The sequence below is a fragment of the Indicator indicator genome, chromosome Z (genome assembly GCF_027791375.1).
Source record: "Indicator indicator isolate 239-I01 chromosome Z, UM_Iind_1.1, whole genome shotgun sequence".
NCBI classification, from domain to species: domain Eukaryota; kingdom Metazoa; phylum Chordata; class Aves; order Piciformes; family Indicatoridae; genus Indicator; species Indicator indicator.
The window spans coordinates 40,603,950-40,622,951 of NC_072053.1; the positions used below are offsets into that span (position 1 = coordinate 40,603,950).

General features: G+C 36.8%; 1 protein-coding gene across 1 annotated transcript in view; it reads right to left on the reverse strand.

The window, feature by feature from the left end:
- PTPRD (protein tyrosine phosphatase receptor type D) overlaps positions 1 to 19,002 on the reverse strand; it is a 253,661-nt gene that overhangs the window by 69,818 nt on the left and 164,841 nt on the right. Inside the window, exon 20 of the mRNA XM_054397277.1 lies at positions 11,865 to 11,962. Within this exon, the coding sequence (XP_054253252.1) occupies positions 11,865 to 11,962 (98 nt within the window). The remainder of the gene's footprint in view (positions 1 to 11,864; positions 11,963 to 19,002) is intronic.

Consider the following 19,002-nt stretch of genomic DNA (forward strand, 5'->3'; position numbering starts at 1 on the left):
ACTTGCTTACTTACTTATGGACTCACACGGGGCTAAAATAGCTAGGAATCCATTTCATGTAAATGGAGATTAAATGTGAGCTGTAATCTATTAGGGTAGGTTTTAGCAGACAATGAAGAAGTGCAAAATTAATTACTATAAGGATTTATCCCTTAGATTAATAATTACTATTTGGCCAGTCAGAAAAATGAAAACATGTTCTTATGCATCTTTGTGTATCTTACACAATTTATTTATGTAACCTTGAGAGAATGTGCCACAAAGATAACTAAGGTAGCGGCATCTCCCCTATGAGGAAAGACTGAGGGAGCTGGATCTCTTTACCTTGGAGGAGACTGAGAGGTGACCTCATTAATGTTTATAAATATGTGAGGGGCGAGTGTCAGGAGGATGGAGCCAGACCCTTCTCAGAGATGACAAATGATAGGACAAGGGGCAATGGGTGCAAGCTGGAGCACAGAAGGTTGCACATGAATGTAAGGAAAAAGTTTTTCACTGTGAGGGTGACAAAACATTGGAATGGGCTGCCCGGAGAGGTTGTGGAGTTGTCTTCTCTGGAGACATTCAAAACTTGCCTGGACATGTTCCTGTGTGACGTACTGTAGTTGACCCTGCTTTGGTAGGAGGGTTGGACTAGATGATATTTTGAGGTCCCTTCAACCCCTAATGTTCTGTGAATTACTTTGCTTCTTTCTTGAGATTATTCTAAAAAACAAAATCTATTTTGGCTGCCATCCTGATAGAAGAATTCTTGGAATGGTGCAACATTTCTGTTTAGGAAACCAAGTGTCACTACCTTTTTCTATCTAGGAATGTCCTAGACTCAATTAACTTTTATAACAGTGACCAGGTGCTTTTCCTGCGTTATGCTAACTTTCATTAAATCCTCTGGAGCTGGGCCTGGCTGACCTCCCAGGAGATATGCTAAGCAAAGAAGTGCGATGGTTCAGGTTTTGGCTTACTCTTTACATGCTGGTCTACCTGCAGTAGCTTAGGTAAGGCATGTGGCAGTTCATCCCTCAAAAAAAATGAAATGAAGCTTTCAAGAGGAATGAAATGCATGGGGGCATGGTGAAGGTTACTTGAGTCACTGGTTTATTTACAGTTTAAAAGGTGTTCTTAAAGAGTTTGCCACTCTGGATGAATCTGACGTAACTGCCACACAACTTTTGTCCCCCCGAAAAGACTGTTAAAAAAAAACTACAATTGGGTTCATAGCTTTAGTGATTTGTGGGACTATGCTTTACATATATTAATATGTCAATACCATTAAAATTTTACTCTTATTAAGCTAATATCTTAATAGATTAGTCATTAGGAGTTTTACAAAACTCTTGGTGGTTTTTATTTTTTTTTCAGCCTTCCTGTATTTTGTTTTCATATATAAGAATAACAAGCTATCATCCAACTGGTATTCTGCTGCTTCCAAGAGTAAAGATCACTTCTGTGCTGTGCTTAAGCATAAACATAGCAACCTGATCCTGATCCTTGCAATATTAAAGTCCAGTCCTTCTCTGATTAAAAAAAAAAAAAAATCCTTTTTCTGACTACAGAGTGAAGCTCCTATTTATCAATAAAGTGGTAATATTTTTATTCCATTTTCTTACAATTTAGTTGCATCACAGTAATGTTTTCCCATCATGTGAGATGAGTGGCTGATAGAATTTTGAAGCTGGTAATCATTGCTTAATTTAAACAACAACAACAAACCCCCTATTTTTACCTTCCTCTAAGGTGAAGAGAAAGAATTTGGGCCCCATTTTCATCAGCACTGGGAAGAGGAGAGCCATATATATATATACAGTACATTTAAGCTGAGCTGACCAGCAATTCATTCGCATCATATAACTTGAAAAGCAATCAAATTTACATAATTAGTTTTGTCATCAAGAATCTCCTTTTTTTGCCTTTTTTGAGTGAAAGCAAGTGCGGGATGTCTGCAGGTGAAGTTTTCCGTATTTTAGAAAGTAATTAGTATGGGCTTAGCTCAGAATTTTAGTAATAAATTAGAACACAAAGTAGGTACTTTCCAAATAAAGAGAACATGCTCTCAATATATTAGTGCATTATACTCTAAATAAATTTATGAATATAATTAATTATTTGGCCAGGAATAAAGCACATCTATGCTATCTGTGACTTTTGATCAGATTTTTTGAGGCATATATGGAAACATGCTAAAGAGCAGCCCACTGGCATTATGAGGCAACATTGTTTTACACTTTTCTAGATAAATAACTACAAGCAGAATTATGCCTGATCTTTTAGTTTTCACCTACAGTGCTCAAATATTCTGGAAATTACTTCACGACATAAGATGCCACACACACTTTCTCTTCACACTTGAAAACTAGAAAATAACAGAATAAACTGTCTGAGTAACATGCTGCTAGTTTTGAGCTTGGACTGCAGGACTCAGGCTATACCCTGTCAAAAATGAAAATGTTGTGTTTACAATATTATGGTCTAAGCAGGTTCTTACCCATTATGAGAAAGAGCTTCAGCCCTGCATTAGATCTTTTGTCTATGTGAATTTATAGATTATTAAGAACATATTTAAAGCCCAGCTTCAAATGTTAAGTATTATTCTTCCCCTTTCCACTACTTACTTTCTAAGTAATCTGAAGCTGCTTTTTAATACATAAATAAATAAAGCACCAGCTTCCTCTGTCAGCTAGTTGGAGAGGCGTATATGTTCCTCATAGCAACATATTATATCTGCCATTCACTTCTTTGTATAATATATGACCAGATGGTGTAATTCAGTGATTAGTATTTAGGGCCACATGCACACATAGTTAACATAAATTATGTCAAAACTAGGCAAATGGACTGAACTTTAATCTCTCCTGTTTTTTTCACAAATTTGAACCACTTTGTGGCCTTGCTATCCTCCAAAAAGCAATGTTTTGGCAAAAGAAAGTTAAATATATATTTCGTCAGACTTAATAGGCACACTGGAACAAAGAGTAGAGTGGTATTGGCAGACACATTTCAGAAGTCTGAAAGTCCAATAACTCATGAATAACAAGTCTTTGCTAACGGTTTTAATGAGTGCTTTAATGGTTTAATGGATGACACTTTAATAGGATTTCTAGTATATTCATTCTGAAAGCTTATCTCAATAAAACTGTCATTAACAAAGAACTGGATTTCTTCCTAGCATAACTGTGCAGTATGGATGCTTTGTGCAAAAGAAATAAAGATATCTGTAATACTGTTATTACCCTCCCATGCTTTGACTAATCTTACAGCTATTGTGTTGTAAATGGTTGGCTGCTGAAAAAGAAGTCTGACTGTCACTGGGAAAATACTTGAGCAGTATTTACTAGCATAGTACACCATCCATAAAATAGTTCTTTAACCATGAATTACACTAACCAAAATGTGTTTACAGAAGGATTTCTAACAAAATCCCTCCAGTAATAAACTGTGTAGCTGCTCCTTGTGAAGTTTTCCTTTACACTACTTCAGAAGAAAATGTTCCCTGCTGTGATCGTGATTCTTCCAGGAGTATATCCTGGTACTGGGGAATCACAGAATCAATAAGGTTGGAAAAGACCTCAAGGATCACCAAAGTCCAACCTGTCACCCAAGAGCTCATGACTACTAAACCATGTCACCAAGTGCCACGTCCAATCCCCTCTTGAACACTTCCAGGGATGGTGACTCCACCACCTCCCCAGGGCAGCACATTCCAATGTCTAACAACTCTCTCCATGAAGAACTTTCTCCTCCCCTCAAGACTAAACTTCCCCTGGTGCAGCTTGAGACTGTGGCCTTTATGTTCTGGTGCTGGTTGCCTGGGAGAAGAGACCAACCCCCTCCTGGCTACAACCTCCCTTCAGGTAGTTGTAGACAGCAATGACATCACCCCTGAGCCTTTCCTGGTATAAGCTGACATACTCCTACCTGCCTTGGCACAGTGCTCTACTAAGGTTCCTTATGCTAGGCAATGAAGAGTTAGCAGGCTTGGGTCGTTGTGTGTGGTGTGGATTGTGAATTACTGCATTGGTTTCATCCGCACCAAAAGGGAAGAAAGCATGTCCTTTAAAGTATTTCCCAGCACCCTAGGTTCTGTGTTTGAGGCTCAAATTAAAAGACCAAAAAGCATGGGGTCACAGAGAAACCTAAGACCAGGTAGGGAAAGAAGGTTGAACCAAAAGACAAACTCTGAGAGGATCCCAATGCTAATGAACTCCACACAACTGGAGTAGGTAGTCAGCTATCTATACAAATGGACAGTTTGACCCTCTTTTCCCAGTGACAGTGACTGCAATGAGAATTTTGTATCATAGCTGCTGAATCTATAATAGGATTCTACTGTATTATGCAGGAAGCTTGCTAATAGGACAAGATTTACATACTGCATTACTAAAACCTGAATGCTAGATGCATGAACTTTAATATATGACCATGGCAAGCTGATAACTGGAATCATGTTTTCTTAATAAGGCAGGGTTTTTCACATCGCAGTGTAAAGGCTGGCATTTTCGAGAGATATGGGGAAACAAACACACATTTAAAAACACACAGATGAGACATTTCCTGTTGACTCTCGAAAGCAATTCAATTATTCAAGAGTAGCTAGAAACACAACTATGGCTTTTGTCAAATTCCTCTCAAGAACAAAGATTATCAGGTTAATAGTCCTATGGACAAATGAGATCATGTAAAACCAATGTAATCAAACAAGCTATATATGCATACAACTTAAGTATACTGAAGGAGGAAAATAACGACTATTTAAAGACATCTTTGAAGAAGAGTCTCTAACACACAAAAAGCTCTAGAAAACCTAACTTTTTTAGAATTAATCATACTGGTTTATATTTCTTTGCTTCCAGTTCTAAATGCAATCTCTTTAGACCTCACCTGCAATTAAAATTCTTTATCCATGATATCATAATCAGTTGTGGTGGAAATAATTTTGTGTTTAGAAGAGGACTACACTCAACTTCAAGCAGGAAATAAATATCACGAGCAGGCTTAGTTTAAATATTTTTGTGATTAAAGCACCCTGTCATTTTGGTTTATGTAGTACATGAATTACAGCAGCTCTTAAACATGGAACATACAAGACACTGGTTCTGCTTTGAACTTTCAACATAAAGTACTGTCAACATCTTTTTTTTAAAGAAAGGAATAAAGGACTGAAATTCTTCACTCATGTCCCCATTTCCTTCCATCAAACCCATAAAAATATGGCAAATGCATCTTTCTAAACAGCCTCAAGAGAACTCAGTTTTACCTATAATGACCTACACAGTTTCAATAATTTTTCTTCCTATAAGAAGTGGACTATTATTCTCTTCCCACATATATCACTGTTCAGTTGGGCAAAATAAAATTGACATTTATTACAGTATTTGAGTATTTAAACCATCTCTGTGGAATTCCTTGGCAAAACAGCATTACGGAACAGACCAAAACCTAACGTCTTACTATAATAGCTCTTTTACTTGAATATTATTTTACTTGAATAGTCTTAATTATATAAAGTATAAACAAACGCTGTTTATGCTTTTTCCCAAGGAAACAGTCACAGTCACAAAGTCAGGAGGTAATACACTCCTATAACTAGACTAGTACTACTTCAGATTCTTGCATTATATCTTTAAAATTCTCTATCATAACCATTCTGCTGGCTTGCATACTACCCTAGGTGGAACTAACCACCAAGCAACACAGATGAATGCAACAGCATATGTGCTATTAATAATAATAAACAAATAACTTTTCATAGTTCACTGACTACACTAATTGTTTCTCATTAAATGGAGCACATCCTGCTAAGCAAAGTTATAGAAAACGAATGAATGACATTTGTAATATTAGACAGAGGAAAATACCATAAAGGATGGAAAATATACTTTTGCTGAGAAGAAATTGATTTTTGCATATGAGAGAGTGTTATCTGTAATGATACAGCAGTTAACTGCAGCTGTTTCTTCGGTAGAGATTCATTCAGTAGGTTATCTGTTCTTCATGGGCTTGTAAAGTGGCTTTTATCAATAATAAATGATACATGTGCTTCTACTCTATACATTTTTTTGTGCTTTAGTGTCCAGTGTGTATTTTGTTGCAGCCTGAGATTACAAAAAGATAAATATTTCTTCTCATTACAAATCCTACCTACTGATACTGAAAGGTTACAATAAAACTTGTCATTGTATAGGAGTGTGGCACAGAATCAAAATTCATCCTCACGTTTTCCCAATATTCAGTGTTAAAGCAAAAAACTGACAGAAATAAATATGAAAAGGAAAAACATTAAAATTCTGTGCCTCTTTTCATATTAGTTAACTAGTGCACAAACACACATACACAGAAAATCACACAATAAACCACAGAGGTTGGTCATACAATTTTTATGTCGCTCTGACAGGTATGAATCTGAATCTAGTTCTTTAAAGGTGTATAGCTATGACTATAGATCTCTGATAATAAATGCAAAACATTTTTACACAAGATCCACAAATCTGCTTTAGAGGATTAGATTTTTTGTTTTATATTACAGTAAGAAACAGCTTAAAAAATACATCTAGTGTATGGTATAAAGTAGGCAGAACGTTACTGTTCTGATTCAGTCTATCTCCATGACCACCTTTTATTGCTAAATTCTGAAGCCTGAGTTAAGAAGGAGATACAATATAAAAGTCAGTTTCTTATGAACGTATCTTTCTCCTTAGCAGCTGTCAGTCCATATGGAGTCTTGGATTACATAAAAATCCCACTGAAAGTGCCAAAGCAAAAGCTTTGTAATAATCAGTTTGGGTTAAGAACTTTGTCTTTAAATTATGGAATACAAGACATAAAGATATTTCATGTTAACAAGGTAAATCAACATTTTGGCAAGGCTTGGGGATTGCAAGCTAATAATAATTAATAAAGGATTCTGAAAAATGAGAGAAGATATAGAAATGAGCTTTATTGAGAAGAGCACATAGAATTATGTATGTTAAAACTGAAAATCACTTTATCCAAGAGATGAATTATAATTTTGCTTAAATCTTGAAAAAATCATAATCTTTAAGGCTTGGCCCCTGTTCTCCCATGAAGTTGTGAGGTGAATAATGACATAAGTCTCCTATATAGAATCATAAAATCACAGAATGGTTTGGGCTGGAAGCAACCCTAAAGATCATCTAGTTCCAATCCCCCTGCCATGGGCAGGGACACCTCCTACTAGTTGACGAACCTGCTCAAGGCCCCATCCAACGTGGTTTAGAAACTCCACAGGAGTGGGCATCCAGAGCTTTGCAGGGCTACCTGTTCTAGTGCCTTACCATCATCACGGTGAAGAATTTCTTTCTAGTGGCTAATCTAAATCTAACTACTTCCATTTGGAAGCCATTACCCTTCATCCTGTCACTGCATACCCTTGTACAATGTCCATCTCCAGCTATCCTATAGGCCCCTTTTAAATACTGGAAGGCTGCTATGAGGTCTCCCTGGACCTTCTCCAGACTGAACAAGCCCACGTCTCTCAGACTGTCTTCACATGACAGTCCAGCCCTTACCATGATCATGATCATCCCCTTATGATCATCCCCTGTAAGCACGTGGAGAGAGAGCACGAGTGGGATAGGAGGCTCCCCAGGTTCTGAAGACTTGTAGTAGAAACTCCTCCAGTCAATGACATTGAAGCTTTGAAAACATTACACAGTTAGAAGATGGTCTACACTGAAGAATACATTCCTTTTATAACATTGTAGCAAGAAAGAGATCTCATTTTGTAATTTTTTTTCTTTTTTCTACTGAGAATGTATAGTTACACTATGCATATTGCTACCTGCTTTTTTTTTACTATTTTCCTGCCACATTGCCCTGGGAATTCCCTTCAGAACCACAGTGTAAGTGACACCGTTTGACAACTTCTTTCTTTAACTGCAATTTCTGATTATTTCTCAACTAGATTTCACGCAGCACAAAAATGTTCATATTCTCAGAAAAAAAAAATCCTCATTTGAGAAGCTTTGCCAAAGGAATGGTCAATAGTAGTTTGAGTTTTGGTATTATCTGAAAAAAGCAATCCTGTCTGCTCCACAGTCCGATCGACAAAGATTTTCTTCACCTTTCCTAGGAGTGTACAAGGAAGTAAGGATGTTTCATTAGAAAATTATTCCAAAGGGTGTAAGTCAGCAGGAGAGAGAGTATGTAGATGTGTGCCTTCTGTGAGAGAATTTTCTTCTCTTTCATGGGAGTGGTAAAGAGATGAGCCAGTTTCTATCTGTCAGAGGAGAGTGATACAGACAACGAAGTAATACTCTTCCAAAGAGAGAAAGAAACCCAACTTGTCTGCAAATTTGATAAGAAATTCTGATTAAAAGACAGTGGATGAAACAGCAGCAAGAATGAACAAGAACAAGCATTCAAATACTTCTGCAGAGCAGAAAAGGGTGCATATAATATAAAAAGATGTGTTTGAGTCTTAAACAAGTAATACTGCTGGAGCCTATCCTCAGAAGCCCCAGATCCCTGAGGCCCCAGAGGATGACAGGACAAAGGATTTTTCCCACAGCATCCTTGCAGCTGAACTGAGGAAGTGTGGTCTGCATAATCAGGTAGTGAGGTGGATTGTGAACTGGTTGAAGGAAAGAAGTCAGAGAATTGTGGTCAAGGGCACCCAGTCTAGTTGGAGTCCTGTAACTAGTGGAGTCCCTCAGGTGTCAGTACTGGGATCAGTACTATTCAACAACCTGGATGAGGGCACAGAGTGCACTCAGCAAGTTTGTTGATGACACACCAGAGGGTTGTGCTGCCATTCAGTGGGACTTGGACAGGCTGAAGAGTTGGGCAGGGAGAAATTTAATGAAATTCAGCAAGGGCAAGTGTAGAGTCTTGCACCTGGGAAAGAGCAACCCCATGGAGCAGTAGAGGTTGGGGACTGACCAGCTGGAGAGCAGTGAAGGGAGAAGGGACCTGAAGGTCCTAATGGATGGAAGGTTGACCATGAGCCAGCAATGTGCTCTTGTGGCCAAGGTGGCCAATGGTATTGTGGGGTGTATTAGAAGGGATGTGGTCAACAGGTCAAGAGAGGTTCTCCCGCCCCTGTGCTCTGTCCTAGTGAGGCCACATCTCAAATAGTGTGTCCAGTTCTGGGTCCCTCACTTTAAGAAGGACTTGAAAGAGTCCAGTGCAGAGCTACAAAGATGATTAAGGGAGTGGAACATTCTCCTTACAAGGAGAGACTGAGGGAGCTGGGGCTCTTTAGCTTTGAGAAGAGGAGCCTAAGGGGTGACCTCATTCATGTTTATGAATATGTAAAGGGTGAGTGCCAAGAAGATGGAGCCAGGCTCTTCTTGGTGATGCCCAATGACAGGACAAGGGGCAGTGGAAGGAAGTTGAGGCATAGGAAGGTCCATGCAAACATGAGGAAAGACATTTTTCACTGTGAGGGTGACAGAAGACTGGAATAGGCTACCCAGAGGGTTGTAGAGTCTACTTCTGCAGAGGTATTAAAAACCTGCCTGGGTGCACTCCCGTGTGATCTACTGTAGGTGATTCTGCTCTGGCAGAGCGGTTGGACTAGATGATCTTTTGGGGTCACTTCCAATCCCTAACATTCTGTGTGATTCTGTGAATTCTTTTGAAGCACCAACTAAAGTAGGATGTACAAAAAAAATTTTAAAACATCCTCTTGAAAGGGAGCTAAACTTGAAAGAAATTCTACAATCTGGTTGAAGAGTCAGTGTTCACCAGGAAAATGTATATATGTGTATATATATAATATATATATATAATTTTATAATAGCACAAAGTTATCAAAACAGTTTTTGTATACTATCAGACTATTTTTTAATCTATGCAATCTATGCATGCATCTATCACATAAAAAGTAAAACAAAATAATGAAATACCAAAGAAGGAGGGGCGTTATGAAAAAAGTAATTGTCAGTGTTAACTGATGGAACACGCCTATTTCCACAAATGGGAATTAACTGGAGGACTTTATTACTATCAATAAAGGTGGGTGATTTCCTGCTGCATGTTACATGTTTAACTCTTGAAGATGAAAAATATCTATTTTTCTTTCTGTGTCACAAGTTGAGATGTAATCTGAAGTGATAATAACTGGTCTGTTACCATCCATACCCATTTCTACCTTGGAATCAGATAACTGCTTTTAAGGGACATTAGTGAGGACTGCTGTTGAAAGCCTCAATCCTTGACCACAAATGTTCCCTTCAACTCCCTTGTGCTGGCACTAGAGCTCATGCAGCCATGTGGTGAGCTAGTTCAGGGAACTGATCCAACTGAAAACAGTAAAGAAAAATAAAACAATTAGTTTTCAGCTGAATCTATTTCCTGAGATAATCCTTGAACAGCTGCATATGTGCTAGTGCCAGGACTGGCACAAGACAGACAGCAGGAATGAACAGCCAAGACAGGGAGATGACTTACAGTGATTATCAAACTGCAGCCTTAGTTCACTGCCTAGACTTGACCATGAAAACAAATAGAAGTGCTTTTCACTAATTTAATTTCAAAATGGATGAATCATGGACTAGATGGAAATGAAAAGGAATTTCTGATGCTGGGATTTCAAAGATTAAAAAAAAAAAGGTTTTTTATCATGAACATTCTGCTACATAAATGTATGTGGCTGATTCTTTATACACTACAATCTTTGTAAATAAGAACACAGGATTTACACACAGAAATGTGAGAAGACACTCCCACATTCTTTGTGATTGCAACCGTAAACAGCAATCCCAAGACACTTCTGAACAGCATGTTAAATTAAATGATAAGCAATTATAGTTATAGCAGCTAGTATTAAATTTTAACACTTTCTTTAAAGACTTTTAAAATACATCAATCATTTATAAGATCTCTGTACCACACAGTCGCATGTTACTATGGAACTATGTCAAAGTCTTCTTCATTTTTATTACACTGTCAGTGTCTGTATGAACCATTAAATGCAATAAATATGCAATACCTAAAAAATACAAGAGTAACTTAGGTTTTTGCTTCATCACACTGACAATGTCTTGGGGAGTTTCAAGCAAAGATTAGTGACACAACAGCCTACAATAAAATACTGTGTCAGTGACCCCTCTGGGAGCTATTAATCCTTGGATCACTGAAATGACTGCCCACAGATGCTATAAAGAAGCACTACTTTTCTGATGGTTCAGTGCATACTTTATCCACAGATTTCTAAGCTAGACAATATCGGCATCGAAGAAACAGATACAATTTACTGTGGTTAGTGGATGGCTATCCAAGTCCCTTTAGCCACAAACTAGTGAGAGGAGAGACTATTACTCTCCACAGTACAAATGCCTGTATACTCCACAGACAACTGACAAGCTGGCTTGTAAGTGAGTACTTTCTTTCAGTTAAATTCTTTCATGCTCTTACAACCATCATCCACAGAATATGAATTTGGCATTATTGACAGGAAGAAAATTCAATGACTTCAAACTGTTATATTAGGAAAGGCAACAAGCAATTTCAAATTCTTTTAATTCATGCAAAGTTAACACAATAGACTGTAACTTCTTTGGAGCTTGTACTGTATGTGTCTTGTCAACATTACACAGGAGGTTTTAAAAAATAATGTAAGGATCTTTTAACTTCCAAGTGGATGGATGTTTGTGTACATTAAAAAGAGTTCACACACTAATTCAAGTATATTCCAAATGAACCTGCTTGACACATAGCCTTATAAAACCAGAAGAATCAAATGAGACATCCTACCACCCTAGCCATTTTGCCTAGAGATATTTTTCATCATAGTTTTGATAACACACAAAACTGGCACCATGAGGGTATATACATATCAAAGTCTAGGAAAACAGAAAGCATGACATTTTAAACAATTTGAATAGTGAGGAGGTGGGGAAGATTACCTCATACTCCTGTGAGAATTTCAAATTGTCATTTGCTTTCAATCTTTCAATGTGATCTGCGAGTTCCAAGATAGGTATTGGGGGATGACTGGCCATACCTGTTGAATAAGAATGAAACCCAGAATTTAAAGTACACTACAGTGATGGCAATGTGATAAAATCTAGAAAATGCAGTAGTTAGAATGGCTAGAAATGTGTAAGTAGTAAAGATGTCGTATGTGAGAGAAGCAGGCAAATAATTTGGTTACTCAAAGCAGGACATGCTTTGGATAGATGAGTTCTGAAGCCAAATTAAAAGAAGTCACCAAGCATATTCCCAAAGCTAACATTCCTATTGTAGAGGAAAGAGTTACTGATATGAGTCAATGGGGTTAGCTAGGCATGGAAAAATGAGACAGTTAGACCTGATGTCAACCTCTGCTTTGAGTAATGATTCTTAATGTCATTTCAAAATCCTTCTCCTGCACTGCATGAAATGGAAACTCCATTGAATTAGATGAGGAAAAGTGAGCTGAGAAACAGACACTGAAAGAGCCCTAAAGGGGAAAGAATAGTGTTTTGACAGAAAACAAACTGACTTATGTATAATCAAGAAAAACGAACTTGATGAAGGTTACCAAGGTAACCAGAGACACCTGAACCTGCAAAGGAAATGGTAAAAAAGCAAAGAAACCTCAAACTAACATAAAAACTAACTTATAAAACAAATTACAAAAATGAAATGGAGAGCTCGAGGGTTTAGAAGACTGACTACATATTTTGACCAAATTAGAAATACTTAAATATTTTATGAAATTTTGAGATGACTGACATGCAACTATGAATGTCTAGAATAACATGCACCACTGCTTTTAGACAACGGTCACTGAAGACAACATTGGACATCAGACATTTAGAACTTCAAAAATGTTTTCACTAGTAGCAGATTGTAGAGGCAGGGGGTGTTCAGTTTGGCTGGACATATAAGCTGACTGCACTAGCACCTTAAAATATGCTTAAACTCAAACCCCATTTATCAACCCCCAGAAGTACCTACAATCTACTTCAGGTGTAAACATCTTTGTCCACTGATGAAGATACTGAGTAAAAAAGAGGAAGAGCTGGGAATCAGAGATGTAGATGGTTGTGGAAAGGAGTACAGGGACAGCAAGACAAAAGAAAGAAAAGATGTGGGGTCAACTAGAACAATCTGCCAGCTGAAGATTTGCCAGGCAAAAATTTGTGAACGTGTTTATTTCATGCTATTAGTCTTCATGACCCTTCTCCAAAATGCTTACATTCTTCTCTTCATTCTTTATACTATCACACCTAAAATGAAAGTGAGTTTTTCAATTGCTTGCAGGAAGAAATCAGAGCTGGCTAGAAAAATTAAGCTAGTGAACCCCAGGATCTCTTGAAATTACAAAGGAAAAACAGTGATGACTCAAGGGGGCTCAAGCTGGAAGCCATGTTGCACAATGCAGTTTGCTTTGTCACCGTGAATTTCAAGAGCATGCCTAAGACAGTTAACTTGCGTTTCCTGTAAAAATAGCTGAAAATGACCATGTGGTTACAACATAGTCACACCAGAGCATGTTTTCTTTACTCTTTTTTAAAAAGTTTTGTTCTATTTTTGATTTTTTGACATTTCGGGCATCATAAAAGCGTCCAATATAATGTCCAGAAGCACTGGCCCTAATTCTTCTGACCCTACACATATATATTTATATATTACTTTCATAGCACATAACTCAAAGTTACTTAAAGCACATCTTAAGGCAAGTTGTCAGTCACATAACAAAACAGAATATTCAGATAAAATGGGGAGATCCTTATAAATTTCAGTTAAGAAATTAGTCTGTAAGTACAAATTTATTTGAGTCAGTTATGATCATCTCTCATTTTCTCAGAAATTTCATGTAATAGAACTTGGCTATTCTCAAAATGAGTGCAGGTGACAGTCATCGGATAATTACACTGATCCAGATCAAGCACCCCTCTGAAAAATATGTCAGTGTGAAGGCACAAGAGAACTCTAGATTGATCCAGAAATGGAGGTGGACTGATGTACATCTAAACCAGTGCTTGAACAGAGAAAATAATAGAGACAAAGATGTTTAGACCTTTTCGAGCGAATCGTGGGAGAGAGTTATTATCATATAAGGACTGAGTGGTAGTTTGGCTAGAGAGGGAGGACACAGAGCCAATCAGGGAGGCGTAGGGGACTGAATTACTGCTCAAAGCTGTAAAAAGTAAAAGCCAATTGGAAATGGGAAACAAATTAGTAACAGCAGTAGACCATCATAAGCAATCAATTTTGTACATATAGGCACTTCAGACATGCGCACAAAACAGCATTTGGAAACTCAACTAAGATGTCTAAAGGTCCAGTTACCCTACTGTAAACATAAAGGACAAAAAACCAAACAGAATGAGACTGGCTCATTACGTGATGAACCTAATTAAATCAACAATATCATGAACACAAACCTCAATCATTAGGTACTGTGCAGGAATTATTAAAAAAAAAAAAGATACTGAACATACAATCTTTTTTAAAATGTTTTTTTTCATATGCTCCTTTAATTGCCACTTGGGGAGATTTCACGTTAAACACTGTGTACAATGAAACTTGACATCAAATTTTATTTTCTAAGGAAAAAAAGGAACTAATTACAAGTTCATAAACTGTCAAATTTTGACTGCATATAATCCCTGTCTCCACAACTCATTTTAGGTATGTACACTTGGACATTTACTAACTTTCTTCAAATAATATTTTGCAGATAACTTATGAAGTGAATTAATTGCATTTGGTATGTTTTCATCTTTTAAATACATAAAACGTACTCCACTGGGATGATAAAAGCAGCTACTTCTTAAAAGAACTGCTGGAGGACTTTTTAATGTACTCAGTCTATGAATCATGAAAAGCATCATATGCTACGAATGAACATTTTTAATTCTTATCATACCTCATGAAAAATCATGAAGCTTCTACCGAGTTTAATGTGAGCTGCACGTGAATGGCAGGTGTAGAATTTGACTCAAAAAAACCACACCAAAACGATAGCTAAATGCACTTTTTTTTTTTTTGAGGTGATAAATAAGAAAATACACATATTTACTGACACACCTTCACATCAATAAACATATGTCATGAAAACACGAAAAAATTAAAGACAAACTACAGCTAAACTACAGCAGATCCTGTGACATGCTAGAAAGTCAAAAGAAACACCATGCTGAAAACATTATTTCAAACAAGAAAATGGATAAAACCCACTTAAAAACTCTAACAGAAAAAACAAAACCAAAACACAACAAAACCAACACATGCAAAACACAGCTGAAATTGTACCCCTAAGCAGCTTTTATTCCTAGGTTTAGAAGATTGCCAAATGTGACTGATCTTATGCAGCCTAGTAGTAACCCCTCCACATAAATTAAACAAGAATCTGTGGTTTAAATACAGTGTAGAATTCTGGTTAATCTGTGGTAAATAAATGACTAGGGGGTATGGGATACCATATGTACCACAATTTCAACAGAAAATAGAAAGTGCAAGGTCACAAATCATCTGCATACTAGCAACAAATTAAACCTGTAAGCATATTTCTTTACGCCACAGAAATAAGTGGGTGTTTTGGACTTATTATTAGCACATTGTATTAATATTTTGTTAGTTGTCAGGATTTTATGATAATGGCATTTAAAAACATTTAAGAAGCACACATTTATTTACAAATTTGGACCCGCAGGTGCACATGTCCACAATCAAAAGAAAACTTAGGTATTAAAATAAGGCAAAGCTGTTCGCACACAGACTGCAATCTAGAAATTGAAAATGTGACACATTATTTTCCGATAAATTTCTTTAAGAAATTACTTATATTTCAGGGCCACACTGAATCAATACTCTATGACTTTAAAAACTGATCTATTATAACACAGAACAGCCCCTCCTCCGCCCCCATATACCAATCTATGTTTATTCAGATGTCCCTTTATAGAAAAAGGAAGGAATCAGTATCAGAGGCTACTGTTGCTAATACTTACCCTTACCAAAACGGTAGAACAAAATACATATATAAAATTTGGACATGGAAAATGGGAACAATTAAGGATGACCCTGACTCAGGAGAAATTTGGTACCCATGGACATTTATCAAGGATGCCTTTAATGTATTTGTCAAAAAAATTGCTGTTACTTTAAACTGTCATTTACATACATCTGGATCTAAGTCAGAGAGTGACCCTGTATCCTGTGTATAGAGCAAAATTTACAAGATTAGATCTAGAGAAATACCTCATTCTGTAAAAGCTATTCTAAAATATTTATCAATGTGCATATAATATTTCAAAATTAAGACATTTTTATTCCAGAAGAATTTATGGTCTTCAAAACAAGATTCATTACACTAGCATGAAATATTTTTTGTTCTATAACAAAGACTCTGTGCTATCAAGCAGCCCTAGGGGCTCTGTAGGCTCACAGAAGATTTTCAGCTCTGAGTGAGGTGGAAAAGCTGTCTACACTAAGAAAAGGGGACACCTAGTTTTCAGACCTTGACCTAAAATTTTTCAATCCAATAACACGTTGTAAAATTACTGACTAAGATTCAAGGGAAAAAAATTTACTCTTTTGAGGATCAGAACTTTAAAATCCATTTCCCAGATTAGGATATTTTGATTGCCTCTAGTTTTGAAAGCAATCATGTGGGAACTCAGACAAATGCCACTTGCACTCTAAGCCTATACCTCTTTTAGATGCCTATGTCCTTCGCATGAGTCAAGTTCACATGAAGAGCTCTCTATAGGATCGTTCACTGTCAGAAAGCTATTTCAGTCTGTTTTTTGCCATGGAGACAAACCACAATACTTCTTTCAGTACTATGTTTCTCATAAACAGAAGTAGTGTGGATAAGCTAAGGAAAGACACTTCCTGATATCTTGCAAAGCAAGTGACTAAATCTAAACATCACTTTTTCCACTTTCATTATTTACAACTTTTCCCTCTTGACCATTTTTATTCTCTTTTCCACCCTGTCTTGGAAATAATTAGTGGAACCTTCTTAGGAAGCCAAGGAATAAATATTTTGTGAACACTTGTCTAATAAAAAAAGCAGAGTCTTTAATGCAGAGATGTAATAATTCTATTTATTTTTCCTGTATTTCAAAGGATCTTATTTAGCTGATAAGAGATAATGAGGTAATTGTTTAATTGGCACCCAATTACCCAATTAAGTGTGACACATTTTATATTTAAATGGGGAGAAAAAACAGTCACTTTCGAGGCATGACTCAGCTGAGTTTTTTGGCTGATTGGCAGATTGAAGTCTTTGCCTGAGCCTTGGGTCTCTCCTAACCCACACAAACCACTTAACATGAGTTATTTTCCTCTGTGCAAAACTGGGCTCCCTCATTTGATGACACCTTTTTTAAGGGCTTAATTACAACCCCTTCTCTACCTTCACTCTCCCATGTGGCACAGAGTCTTTCAGTGTTTGTGCACTATCTTAATGATTTTTATCCTGTATTTAAATTGCAGAATGGGGATATTGTAACTGACTTTTCCTCAGCTACTCCTGTTTAGGAAGGATAACAGACTTATAAATGAAATCCTGTATGCTACTGAGAGATGGGCTATTTTCATGTTTCCTCAAAGAAAACTTGGCACAGCTGTGATGCATTCATTAGCATATGGGTTTATCTAACAAATACACATTTTTGGATAACACATATGGACATGGTACTTTTTTCTCAGACGTACAACTGTGGGCTATTCCAAATGTCAAGAGAAAATGTCATATTTATTTATGGAGTTACTCCATCCCGTAAAGAGCGAATCCAGACATGAATTTGATCCCTCATGGACAAGGTAAGATAGGAAACCCTTTAACTAAGTACTAGTTTAGTGAAGAACAAAGTTCTGTAATGACAGGACAAGAAAAAACTAGAGGAAAGTGAGACACTTCCTGTGCTCCTAGTTTTAGATTGTGGATTTTTACATCTTCATGATGGATTGGCAATTTTACAATGAGTGCAACACAACTGTGCAAAAATCATTGCCTAAATATCACCAAAGATAAACCATTGCTTTTCTAGATTTTTTTCAAAAAGTTATGGCTAACCACCTTTACTTGGACTACGTTGGATTTGTGGTTAGAAATTCGGATTTAACACAAGGGTTTCACTTTCAAATTATTTTGATAATTGCATCTGATCAGACCCTTTCTTGCACGAATTATATGATTGCTAGCACTTTTGGAAAGAGGATGTTCAGAAATCTTTTAAAGCATTAAAGTTTATGACAACCTAGAATTTTATAGAAGTGGCTCCTTCATCTCTACCAGTGAAAATTGGCAATCTGGCTATGTCAATGTAATTTAAAATTTTCTGCTCTGACACTTCTTCACATTATGGATTTTTTAAAAACTTCCCCCCCACACTAACAGTCGAATCAGCTGGCATCCCTAAAAAACTCCAACAAATCATTATAATAACAATGATGTTAACTCATTTATTCTGATGCAGTTGTAGTGATCTAGCATACACTGATTCTTAAAGTACATTCACCACTCCATCCTTTATTTTTTCTGTAGGCAATGTTTGGAAATGTTTAACATATTACAGAGTAGATAAAGTCATTGTACGTTGACTGCAAATGTCTCTGTAAAAGAAATGCAACACATAATCACAGTAGTCCCAATCCCTTCTTCTCAGCCACCTTCTTTGCCCCGGCAGTACTCTACTGTCTGTTTTTCCTACCCAGTAAGAAAATAACACACATTTGAAAGAGAAAGAACAGCAAAACCAGCAAAACTGGTGTCCTAAATATACACAGCCATCCTATAGTTTCTCTGTCATGAAAAGCTTTGTCTTGCATGTTCAGTAACAGACTATTAAACAACAGTTGCGCAAACATTTCAGCAGGTTCTAAATATTTAAGCTAAACTCATCTAAATTTTAATGAAATGATAGTCCTAACTGAAGCCATTGTAAGTTAAGTGAGGTTGTGCTTTTATTAGCACAAGAATTGCACCTTGAGTTCACTGGGTCTAAGATTACATACATGCTAATTATCAAATGTTACGCAGCAAGACAAATCTCCTAGACCAGGAATTTTCTCTTTAATACTTGGCTCTGTGCTGAGTAA